Genomic DNA, 12,349 nt, shown 5'->3' with positions numbered 1-12,349 from the left:
GATAATAGGTTTACAAAACTATGGCATATCAAATACCATAGAAAATCTTAAATGTGAAAAAATGCCATAGAAGAGTGGCAAACCTATAAATGCCATATTTTTGTAACTTTTTTACAAAATCCCATATTTCATGTAATTTTCACTTTGAATTTTTGGAGCTACAATTAGGGAGACGAGATCATCCTACTCCCGGAAGCCAGTCTAGCCTTACAAAAGATAGAGCGAACAACATCCTTCGGACAATCAACAAATCATATTTGGACAAGAAGCCCAAGAGGTACATCCAGAAGCCCTTATAGTGTGACGTGAGTCGTGACTACTCTTTGACACTTGGACCTACAAAATCAGATCCTATCTCCTATGTGAGGACATGGTAGTGCACGTATCGCAAGGATAAATATATTTCGTTTGTTCAACGACGTCCTTCTGACATTCTTGTCTACTGTAGTAGCACTCATGCATGACACTTGTCCAGATAGCATGGGTCCTCCTTTGTACGGATACTTTCGCCCCATAATCTAGAATTCTACCGTAGGCCTTAAAGTCATGTATTAAATGTATTTACCCCAATAGTGAGCCTATTTTTGCACAGAAACCCTAGCGGGTCACAGGTATCTCCGAATTCGAATCTAAGCCTATATAAACCCCTTTATCCCTTTATGTAATGGGGAGGGGAGAGAAAACACTCATACTTTCTCTAAGCTTTTTTCTTCACTAAGAGAAACCTAGAAGAAAAACAAGATAGCAAGAACTAAAGGTTCTTCAAGCTGCAAAATCTCATCTGTAATACATTCAAAGTCAGCCTCTTAAGGCCAAGGCCAACACACGTAAAAATTTGAACCACTTAAAAATTTTAAGAATCTTGCACTAGTAATATACTTAAGTATCACATAATGATAAGTTTAATGATTTTTTATATTATTTATTAAATTAAAATATATGAGACTCGATATTAAATTATTCCAATTGATTCTTTGAATATAATTTTTTCCAATTTTTATCTAAAAAATAACAATTACCATAATAACTTCATTTTTTAAATTAAAAACAAAATTATAAATACAAAATATGTTTTTTTAATTTAAAAAATTGAATAAAGCAAAAGAAAGAAGAAGATCGATTGTAATCTTATTGGCTTATATTTTATTTATTGAAGGAAAGAAATAGTTATTGTGCCTAATTATTATTATTATTATTATTATTATTATTATTATTATTATTATTATTTTGTAAGGTATTATTATTATTATTTGATTTGTTAAAAATTATATGTTCGTACTTTTTGTATAGATTGAAAATGGATTTTCCCATATTTTTTTCTTTTTGCGATTAAAAAAATATAAACTTAATTTTTATAAATAGATATTTTTGAAATTTTCTTTTTATATTATTTTACGTTAATTTTAATTAATTTGATTTTTAAATCATGTATAAAATTTCATATTTTTTAAAATTATTTTAATATTTTTTAGTTTTTTCTAATAAATTTCACACTTTTTTAAAAAATTATCATAATACTCAAGATATAATATATTTTTGTTTTATAGTTATATTTTTTTAAAGATATGAATTGGAAGAAAATTTATTTCTTTTTTCAAAAAATAAATACATAATATAAATTAAAGATATAGACTTTATATAAAAAATTATTATAAAACTCAACTTATACTACTATTATCAATCATTATTATTATTATTTTTGAACAATGATCAATCATTATTATTAAGAGAGAGAATTGTACATAATGAAAATAACCGAAATGAAAAAGACAAATTGATTGCATCAAAAACACATGTGAAAAACATACAATGGAAAAGCTAAATTTAGGTTACATTTATAATACATTGTATCCTTGCTAGATAGAAATTAAAATAATAAAAACAAAAGGAAACAAACTAAGACCGACCACTGAGATGTGTCTTATCACTCCCAAATGTCAATGGTCGGTGTAGACTGTACGGACTACATCTCTCACATTGCCATTAGAACCTGCTTCAGAAACAATCACCATATCCTCTAAATTCACAGTAGTTACCATTTTATAATATTATTGCAGAAGGACCTAAAAACATACACAATCAATCCAATACTTCAGGCCTCGGGAGCCCTTTGCTTTATACCATATAATAATTCAATGGGATCCTTCAACACAAAATATTATTGAAAAGAATAAAAGAAACTGTTATGAAAGAACTAACATTGTTTTGAATATCCCTCTTGCATGCGTTTATCTGATGGAAAAAAGAAAAGAGATGGGGAAAATTGCTGGTTTTGCACAATACTGCATTGAAAAAATCTGACCTTGGCTGCAAGATAGTGTCAATGGTACAAATCCAAACTATACATGTACATGATTATGGCATCATGCCATGGTACTGCAAGCTCCAACACTACTGTAAAAACAAGTTAAGCCAGTACCATAAACATGAAGAAACTCAATAAGTTACAGGAAGACAAATCTAGTTGACCTAACTACACTAAATCCTCATTCGTTTTCTTTGACTACCCTCTTCAATAGTTCCCTGCAAAATGAATGGTAATCAGAGTTAAAACCAATGTACATTTGCAGCTAATTTTCAAATAGGTGGGCACATCACTAAAAGATCACAAGAAAACTATAACCACCAAGATGTTGTTTTTCTCACCGGTGTAATATAAATATACACATTGTATAACCAAAAAAAAAATGAGAAAACTGAAAGAATTAATATAAGGGCAGAAGAAATACCCCTTCATCTTGTCCAAAATTTTCAGGGGGAACGGTACTCGACTCTGATCTGCATTTTGCATGCACTATAGGACCTAAGTGAGACGTATCCGTGCCTGTTGTTGACACATCTACTGCATTTAAATAGACAGCGCCCTTGTACATCCATTCCTCAGTTTCGTCACTATAGAACTCTTCAAAAGCTTCTCCACATAGGGCACAAGTATTCTGATCCTCATCAGCAGGAACTGCCATTTCTTCATCACTCTTCTTTTCCACTACAGTCTCAGTGGGCAAAAACCCAGGAACTGCATCCGTGCCCAGTGCCTCTGCACCACTAAGCCACATACTTGCACTTACAAACCACTTACGAGAGGGCTTCTGTTTGCGGTTCTTCGACATTCGATTCTTTGTCACATGCCAATCCATATGACTGCGGTGCTCTTCTTGGCTCTTAAATCGGAGGCCACAAGTTGTGCATTGTCTTTGCAGATCAGTATAGAGAGCATTTATTGCAGATTCATGACGCACCTTAAGAAGGTCTACATTAAACTCGAGTCCCACAGGTTCCTAAAATATTAAACAAAATGGTTAAGAACATAAGCCTAAACTGCAGATTTCAAACTTCAAGTGGTCAAGGGGAAAAAGCTCAGATACCTGTACAGGAGTAGGTTTGGTCAATGAGATTAAACCTTGTGCCATTAGAGAACCAATCAAACCAGAGAATGCACTCCCTGGTGGTTGGCCAGGGACAGGCAGACCAGCATTGTGAGAAGGCAGAACTGCTTGCAATGAAGTAGGAGGAGGTCCTGATGGCAAAGGTGGTACGCCTCCACCCTGTAAGTGCAAGGAGCCATTCATAATATTGTTGGATGGTAAGCTCAATTGTCCAAGAGGGACAGGGTTTGACATATTAGTACTAGTAGGGACACCATATCCTCGTGCACTGTATCCACGATCCAAGTTTGGATTCACCAAATGAGGTGGCAAAGGAGCACCTGTAGAGTTAAGGAAATTATCACGGCCATCCTGTGTTGGAAGAAGTTGTGGTTGTAAGGGATTTTGCATCTGGTTGTGCTGGTTTGCATGAGCTATAGAAACATTCTGATAAGAAAATTGCGGCAGCTTTGTTAAACTTTGCTCCTTGTTGTCAAAACCATATGAAGTCTTATTTGGGCGTTGATTGTTTTGGGTATTGCTTGAATTCGTAAAGTCATAGGGAACCTTCTGGTTTCGCAATGGCAAACCAGGATGCATTGGCACATTCGAATTATGCACGTGTACTGGCCTTGGCCCCAGTGATGATGGAACAACTCCCAGTGATGATGGAACAACTGATCGAGATTCACCATTAAAGGATTCTATCGTGGAAGAACCCATTCTTGAAACTACATTTAAGGACCCATGAAGTTGTTGTGTACTGACATCTGGGAGCTTGTCAATGAAAGGAGACTTGTTATCGCCACCTGGAAGTATGGGCATTTGGAAGTTTCGGCCTCTTCCTCTGGAATGGTGGTGTGAAGTCTGAGAGAGGTGAGCCATATTCCAGTGTTCTTGAGGATAACGAGAAACTAGACTATGATTTGTCTCATCTTGGAATCGAGATATGTTACCCGGCAACCCACGGCCAAACTGCACAACAACAAATAACATTCTAACTTAGCAAAAAGCTCACATTTAGTTTTATGGCCAATTAAACAAGATCTTTCTCCACATAATATAAAAACTAAGAGAACAAAATAAAAATGTACATCGCATCAGTGTAGGGACTTATTATAGCAATTAACTGATGTTTCACAGAGCTAAGTAGCATAAACAAAAACCAATGACTAGGAAGAAAATTGCACTAGGTAAAAAAGGTCAGACAAACGAGGATTTTGTATGGCCTATCAAAACCGTAAAGAAAACAAAACAGAAATTACTTGGCTAGCAGATCAAATTGGGGTTTTAATGTACTATTTGTCCATGTTCTAACAAAAGACAGACCAAGGCCTCAGCACTGCCAAACTTAAAAAATTAACAACTGAGAGCTTCCTTAACAACTTTCATGTATTGTTTTTGTCTTTAAAGTGAAATTGATGACGGAGATTATCTCAAACAATCTTTGAAGACATCTCTAAACAATATATAAAGTGTCTCTCAACAGTAAAGTAAAAAAGAAAAATGGGGAAGGAATCACAGCACAACTACAAAGCAAACAAATTGAATCTGCATAAATACATATACAGAAAATTACGTATGTTAATCAAGATGACCAACAAACGTAAAGAGAGAGAATTAAACATGAATCTACGATGCAATGACATGATATGGTTGGAAACTCGTTAATTTCATTAGATGCGTATAAACAATATTGAGAACATATGAAGGAAGCATACACCAAGGGGAGGGACTGCATCTTCCATAGCAATAGAGGAATCATCCGCTGCAGGTAGCTGCGCCTGACTTGACCAACTATTCCGAGTATCAGACTCCACAAGGGTAGTTCTTGGTGCTAAAAAATTTGGCCTTGCTTTAAAACTTCTCAAAGATGGCAAGAATTCTCCAGCCCTACCACGGTCTGCTGCTAAATTTGGAGTCATATCTTCCCAGTCGAACTCTTCCTCTTCGGTATGCTGCCATGACATTAAAGAAGCCCTATGCTCCAAACCATTTGCGTCAATACGCTCAACCTGCAAAGGCCTATCACTTAAAGTTGATTTTCTGTCATCACTTCCATATGCATCAATTAAGGCCCTTGGTCCTTGATGCTCACGTCCATTACTGACTTTGTATGCTGCAGAAGTTTCAAACTGATTCTGATTATGATACGGTTTTCGTTGCCATTTACCAAGCTCATCATCTCTACCAATTGTTCTGCCAAGTTTTTAAAACATATATATATAGAGATAAATATATCAAAACAATTTAATGATAATTAATTGAAGAAAAAAAAATCCAAACAGATTCAGCCAGAATAAAATTCTACATACCCTATGCCAGGTTTTTGAGCATATATGTTCAGAGCTGAAGCCCTGCCTGCCTGCTGCATGTGCTGCAAAATATTGTAAACAGATTACATATTTAACATTGCAGCTAAGGTAATTTATCAATCAACCGATACACAACTAGTAAGACATAATAATAATAATAATAATAATAATAATAATAATAATAATAATCTCCATCATTCCTAGTTTTCATCCAGAACCCACAACATTCAAGGACGTCACTATAATGAATTCCAAAGTACAAGGCAAAATGACTCCTTTAGCCTGATGTTTGTCCCATTCAAAATTATAAATTGACATGATCACTTGACAAACTAGTTCAGCCATGATTGTTCAGAGTGGATTGCATTTTGGAAGATAAGTTTCAAATTTTTAGAAATGATCGTATGTAAAGATAAAGAAGAAGGGAGCCACGACCCACACACTTTCTGTTAAAGAAGGTGTGAGGACGCTTGATGAGAGTTTTCTCATGATTTTACTACAATTCCTTGTTTCTCATAGTGGAGATTAGAGTTGAGATCTAAAGACAATGCTGCACGTTTGGATATTTGTGATTGTAAATATATAATCCAAATAGATTATCAGCCAAATCCCTAATGTTTTGAGGTGGTGAAAAGAAATAATCCACTGAAAAAACTTACACTTTCTGCAGCTGAATGTTCCACCTGACGCAAATACTTTGGATTTACATGGATTCCATGAGTTGGTCGAGGAGATTCTGAAGCTCTCAGTGGAGGCATTCTCGATGATTGTTGGTTAACAGATGGAGAAAATTGCAGTTGTTCCTCAATCTTGTTTAGGACAGCTGGTGGAAATACTGATGACCAAGTGCCAAAGAGGTGACGCATAGCAGGATGCTGAGAAGGGTGAACTTGTCGGTATGCCTCACAGAAGACCTAAGCAAGAGCTAAAAGCACAAGTTACTAGAGATTCTTGAGATAACTTTTATACATTCATTTATATCATCTGAGAAAACAGTCACAACAGTTTGTTAATCTTGTTAGATTACCTCAGGTAGACGGGCAGAGAAATACTGGACATAACCACCACCTATATTCTTAACTATACTGTCCAAAAGATACAATGAAGGAAGTTTTTGGTCAACGGGAACCTGAAAAGGTACAATAAATATTATAAGAACTATATGTTTTTCTTAACAATAAGATATAAGAGCCTACATGTAAAAAACTAAAATTTCTCTATTGAATGTAGGTCACTAATCACTAGTGTCTTAGAATGTCACCTCAATTTATTATTGTCATTGACTTGAAAAAAATCCTAAAAATAACATGCAAAAATGCAAGCTAAAAGAATCATCTGTAATAATGTAAAGGCTGTCACAGCCAACCAAATTTAGAGCAAGCAAGTATTGAAATCTATAGAGCTTTGTTCATGACAACACACATGATAAAGACTATTTTAGGAGGAAAGAGTAGTATAAACAGAGCCATGACTTTTTATGGCAGTTCAGCTGCAATAACCCTTAATAACACAAAAGGCCATTTGAAAAACTATTACAAGCTTTCCTCCGGACATTCATTCTCAAAATTAGCCACCACAGATCTTTCACCTGGAATACTGATTTCTCTAGCTACACCCATTACTTAGATTCGTGTACAAAATGTAAGTAGAAAGAAGAATCTTCAGTAACACTAACAACTGAAGTTAAAACTTTAGCCAATGCAGGAATTTACACTAATTATTTGAATGATGAAATAAAGGTAGAAGTCTAGTATAACATGAAAACTGGAAATTTACAACATCACTTGAGATATCAATGAATGAGCGGCTTAGTTTTATACTTTAAAATCCCTCAAACAGAATTTTAAGGTTCTCCAATCAGACGGAACAAAAGATAGAATTTTGGAGGACATATCGATTATACGTTCATCACAATTAGGTTTACATGTACAGAAACTCAAAAACAATAAACCCAAAACAAAATACAAACCCAGCCAACTTCCCATAATTACACAAAGCAGAAAAAACGAAACCCGCAGAGACCAAAAACAGACCTCAAGAATGCGAGCACAAATTGCATCAGCGATGCCCTTGCTGTGCTCTTTTTGGTCGCCGGCGACGATAGTAAGATCCGTAATGATGGGCTTGGAATTGAATGATAGTTCCGCTAAGACCAACTCATAAAGCTGAACAATTTCCTCCGTTCGTGGCAACGAAACCTCGTCCTCCGCCGAAACCCTCAAGTCGTCGTCCCGTTGCTTCAACAGCGCTTTAAACTTGTCGACAACGGAAGGCGGAGACTTCTGAGAAAGCTCATTGGGCATTGCCTTGGTACCGGAACAGAAACCGTTGATGTTAATCAACGCCCGCGGCTGCTCGGGCGGGAAAGCAATCAAACTAGGGTTTGCTTCGCTCAGTGCGAGCTTTTCCGCATCCATAAAATAGAGAAAAAAAAATTAAAAAAAAATCAGAATAGAAATCGAGTAGAAACGATTAGGTTTAGGGTTTGAGTTTTTCCCAACAAAAAAAAGGCGAAGATTGAATTATTAAAACATTTTCTCACCATAGAAACAAAATTTGGAGCAAGAGAGTCGTTTATTGATTTTGGAATCGTTGTTCTAGGGATTGAATTCGTGATTGGAGAGATGAACAGAGATGAGAAGCCCTACTCTCTCTTTTTATTAAGTCCCGATGATGATGATCAACAGTCCAGATTCGAAGAGTTTAAAGCTTTGATTTTAATTTTAATTTTTATTTTAGTTTTTTTAGGGCAAATGAGTTCAGTCTTAATCTTTTTAAGTTACTATTTTACAAAACGGTGTTATAAATAGTTTTAAAGCGTAAGTCGGTGGTGGTCGATATACAATACGTGATAATACGGGTAATTTGGATTTTCCTCTATCACGTGTATCAAATGAGGCTTTCAAGTTTTCAAATGATTAAAAATTGTGAAAATTTAAGGCCACAATTTAATAAGTTTAGTAAATATTAAAATTTAAAATGAACGATTTAGGTGGCGTTTGGTAATATTTTTGTAATCAATTTTCTATTTTTAAAAGTGAAAAAATAAAAATATTTTTTAAAAACATGTTATATAAAACTGATTTTACTTTTCAATTTTATAATTAAAAATCAAAATTTTAAAAACAAAAAAAAATCACTTTCTATATTTTTTTAAAGAGTTTTTTTTCTTAATAAATCTTTTGGATTACAACCAGACCCGGACCAAAATTCCCTCCTCACGACCTTGGCACTGAACCCGGCTTCTGACCCGAACCCGAATCTAACCCCGAATCTTGACCCGACTTAAATAAAATCAAAAAATAAAAATGAAAATGAACTTTACAGAACACACTTTTGTTTTCTGTTTTTAAAATTGAAAAACAAAAGTGGTTAGAGAACGCATTTTTGTTTTTTAAAAATAAATTTTTTAAAAACAAACATTTTACTTTCATTTTGTAATTAAAAAATTAAAAAGCAAAAGTATGTAGATAATCACTATAGTAGTCTTTAAATTTAATAATTTCAATAGTTTAGGAGAATTTTTGTCGGGCTAAAAAATTTAAAGTATGACTTAGTATATGTAAAAGTTAAAAGAACAAAAATCACAATTAACTTGCTAATATTAATGCGATTATCACCTTTATCTTTTTCTATTTTTTTATTATAATGTTATTCTTTTCCTTTAATATTTTTTTTTGCAAACAATGACTAATATTACTGGTAATTAAATAATGTCGTACAGGTTAAATGAATATACATTCTAAATAATAAAATAATAGATAGTCTCTAGGCAAACAAATTGTATGCACAACTAATTCATATGTAGCCACATTGACGGTATATGTATATGGATAATCTGGATAACATGCTTGTTATATCCTCTAACAGTAATTTTAGATCACAAAAAAAAAATGTCTTCTAGCAAAAGCCGACACAATTGCTAAGTGTTCATAATCAACAAGTTCAACGAACTTTGAAGGAAATTATCCAACGTCACTAATATTGCCAGATAATATGCTTGAATTAGTGAAAATCTCCATCTTCCACTCTTAATTTTACAATTGCTTGTTGTACTTCCTCAAAAATATTCTAAATGGCATGAAAATAAAGAAAATTAGCAATTAATAAAAATCACTTGGAATTGAAAGTACCATATATATAATATAATAAAAAATAAATAAGAAAACTGCTAAAAATATTGTTCTTTAGCAAAGCAAGCATATCATTTGAAAACGCTAAAACTCAAAATTTTCATTCTAATAACTCTATAACTTCAATAACTCGATAACTAAAAAATCAAGCATATTATTAAATGAACAAAATATAAAATAACTACTGATAATATACATAAATATTTTGAAAATCATGAAATAATACTTTTTCCAACGAATATGAAAATCGAAAAAATAAAGGTGGAACCAATTTTAATTTGTAAAAATAAAAAAAAAATATTATACTTAGTAGAAATATAACTCAAATGATATATTAATTACAATAATTAGCAATTTTGTTCTTTGAACTTTCGATAATATTGATTTTGGCCCTTAAAATATACGACTTGTTAAGAATCTCTCATGAACTTTTACATTTATAAAAATTTAGTCCTTCTGTTAGGTTCCGTCTCATTATTCTGTTTAAATGATGACATGTCTTTATCAATTAGCACATTTGCTCCCTAAATTTTGACAACTATTAAATTATACCCCTCAAAATAAAAATGAGATAGATTCAATATTTTTTTTAGTAAATCTTCAAAAACTAATTTAAATCTTAAGAAAAAAATTATGTTGAATGATTAAGAAAAATAAAAAATAAATTGAAATTTTAAAACTAATTAAATGATATAAAAATTATTTATTTTTATTAAAAAATTAATATAGATATTAAAAATTTATTTTTTGTAAAAACAAAATTTTACGGGAACAAACTTGAGTAGATTTTATTTTTATCAAAAATGTAGATTTATTTAAGTAAACATAGCATTATTTTAATTTAATTTATAACTTTTTTAAGAAATAATTTTATATTTTTATTGAATTTTTAAATATTTTTCTCTATTTGTTAAGATATAAGTTTATAAATATAAATAAGTTTGATTTTTTCTTCAAAAATTTTAGTTTATTTAAATTATTTATTAGATTTTTAATAATTTTAATTTAATTTTTAAGACACGTGTTTATAAATAAAATAAAGTTTGAAAATATTTTTTAGAAATGATTTAAGTTTTATTAAGTAAAATTAATATTTTATCAAATTTTTTAAGAATTTTTATTATTTTCTTCTGAATATTATAATTGCTTTAAAAAAATTAAATATTACAGTAGAACCTCTATTTAAGAATACTCTATTCAAGAATAACCTCTAATTTGTTATAAAAAAAATCAAGTCCCGATTTGGGCCAGTTATAAATAAGAATAACCTCTAAATTGTAATTAGTTATACATTTTCTAAGTCCCGTATCAACAAAGTATACCTCTATATAAGAATAATTACATCTTAATAAAATATATACATGTATTTTGTAAATTTATTTATGTAAAATTAATAATTTTATTTTAAATTATATTACATGTATGAAATTATATTTACTCTAAAATATTTCTATTATGATATAGTATTAATGATTATTTATTGTTATTATTATTACATTGATATTTTTTGGTTTTTTAATTTTTTTTTTCTAGTGTAACTCTATTTAGTTATAATCTCCCAATTAGAATATAATTTACTTGGTCCCAAGTGTATTCTTGGATAGAGGTTCTACTGTATAATTTTTAAGAAGAATTTTAACAAATGGTATATTTTAAATAACAAAATTAAATAGTGCCCCAAGTTCAGAGGGCAAAATTTAATATGGAGGCTCAAAACAATTTTGAAAGAAGCACAACAATATATACAAATATATAAACTCATTTACTTAGAGAATATAATAAATTTCTTGAAAAAAAAAATAAGATATGAAAGATCAGAATAATTGTAAGAGAGGTACAAGATAAATGTACTTTTTAGAAATACTAACAAGAAATTACATAAATAACTTGTGACAAAAGTCTATTAATTTGTGGATAATAATGGATAATTTGTAAGTTTAAATTGTGGAGAATAATCTATTACCATAATAAAAGTGATAATATTTTCGGCCTTGACTAAGTAAATTACTAAAAAGTACTTTATTCTCACATATATACTCACATATTAATATGTAAAGCATTTGGTTGCTTTACAAGTGTAAATCAATTTATTTATTTATATTATTATTATTTATATTGTACAACTTTATTTAATTATTATTGTTATTATGTTATTTTTAAAGTGCACAATGTTATATATACTATAATTTTGAATATTTATATTTAATTATAATAATATAATTTTATTATAAATATTAATAATTATGTGGATGTCTAAATTTTTTATTTATTACCATTAATTGTAATCAACATTTATTTTTTCTTACTTTCCCTTTTTCTTATTAATTCTTGTATTTGTATAAATAGGGGTTCACCCCATTAGAATAAACAACTTAAAAATTCTCATTCACTTTCTCTTTCTCTCTTCATCTTCTTCTTCTTTCTTCTAATCTACTTTATATAATTTTATATTATTTTATAACACGTTATCAACACGAGTCGCTGTCCAAGCTTCAAGCATGAGTCTCTGCCCAAGTCCCAATGTAAGTATCTTGTT

The 12,349-nt window shown here is 31.0% G+C and overlaps 1 protein-coding gene across 3 annotated transcripts; it reads right to left on the bottom strand.

Moving 5' to 3' along the window:
* Window positions 1-2,141: 2,141 nt before the first annotated feature.
* On the bottom strand, window positions 2,142-8,465 carry LOC115705730 (polyadenylation and cleavage factor homolog 4). 3 transcript variants are annotated; one of them, XM_030633147.2, is made up of 9 exons: window positions 8,223-8,465; window positions 7,714-8,082; window positions 6,708-6,809; window positions 6,340-6,594; window positions 5,681-5,742; window positions 5,087-5,564; window positions 3,366-4,340; window positions 2,730-3,278; window positions 2,142-2,523 (listed from the first exon to the last, which is right to left on the bottom strand). In XM_030633147.2, exons 1-9 carry the CDS (start codon window positions 8,223-8,225, stop codon window positions 2,479-2,481), a joined length of 2,838 nt encoding a protein of 945 aa, XP_030489007.2. In that variant the 5' UTR covers window positions 8,226-8,465; the 3' UTR covers window positions 2,142-2,478. The 3 variants fall into 3 exon arrangements, with proteins under 3 accessions (XP_030489007.2, XP_030489006.2, XP_030489010.2); XM_030633146.2 differs by having other exon boundaries at window positions 7,714-8,465; XM_030633150.2 differs by lacking the exons at window positions 7,714-8,082; window positions 8,223-8,465 and having other exon boundaries at window positions 6,340-6,605.
* Between the last annotated feature and the right edge of the window lie 3,884 nt (window positions 8,466-12,349).

Source organism: Cannabis sativa, chromosome 1 (assembly GCF_029168945.1).
Source record: "Cannabis sativa cultivar Pink pepper isolate KNU-18-1 chromosome 1, ASM2916894v1, whole genome shotgun sequence".
Lineage (NCBI taxonomy): Eukaryota > Viridiplantae > Streptophyta > Magnoliopsida > Rosales > Cannabaceae > Cannabis > Cannabis sativa.
Note: the sequence above shows the minus strand (reverse complement) of the source record. Positions and strands in the feature narration are given on the sequence as shown.

Excerpts from the sequence above, each read along its gene's own strand:
- LOC115705730 (XM_030633146.2), bottom strand. The coding sequence starts at position 8,097 with ATGGATGCGGAAAAGCTCGCACTGAGCGAAGCAAACCCTAGTTTGATT. Across the intron at positions 5,743-6,339 it reads AACATTCAGCTGCAGAAAGT|CACATGCAGCAGGCAGGCAG; the intron begins GTAAGTTTTTTC and ends AATATTTTGCAG. Across the intron at positions 2,524-2,729 it reads ATTTTGGACAAGATGAAGGG|GGAACTATTGAAGAGGGTAG; the intron begins GTATTTCTTCTG and ends TTCATTTTGCAG.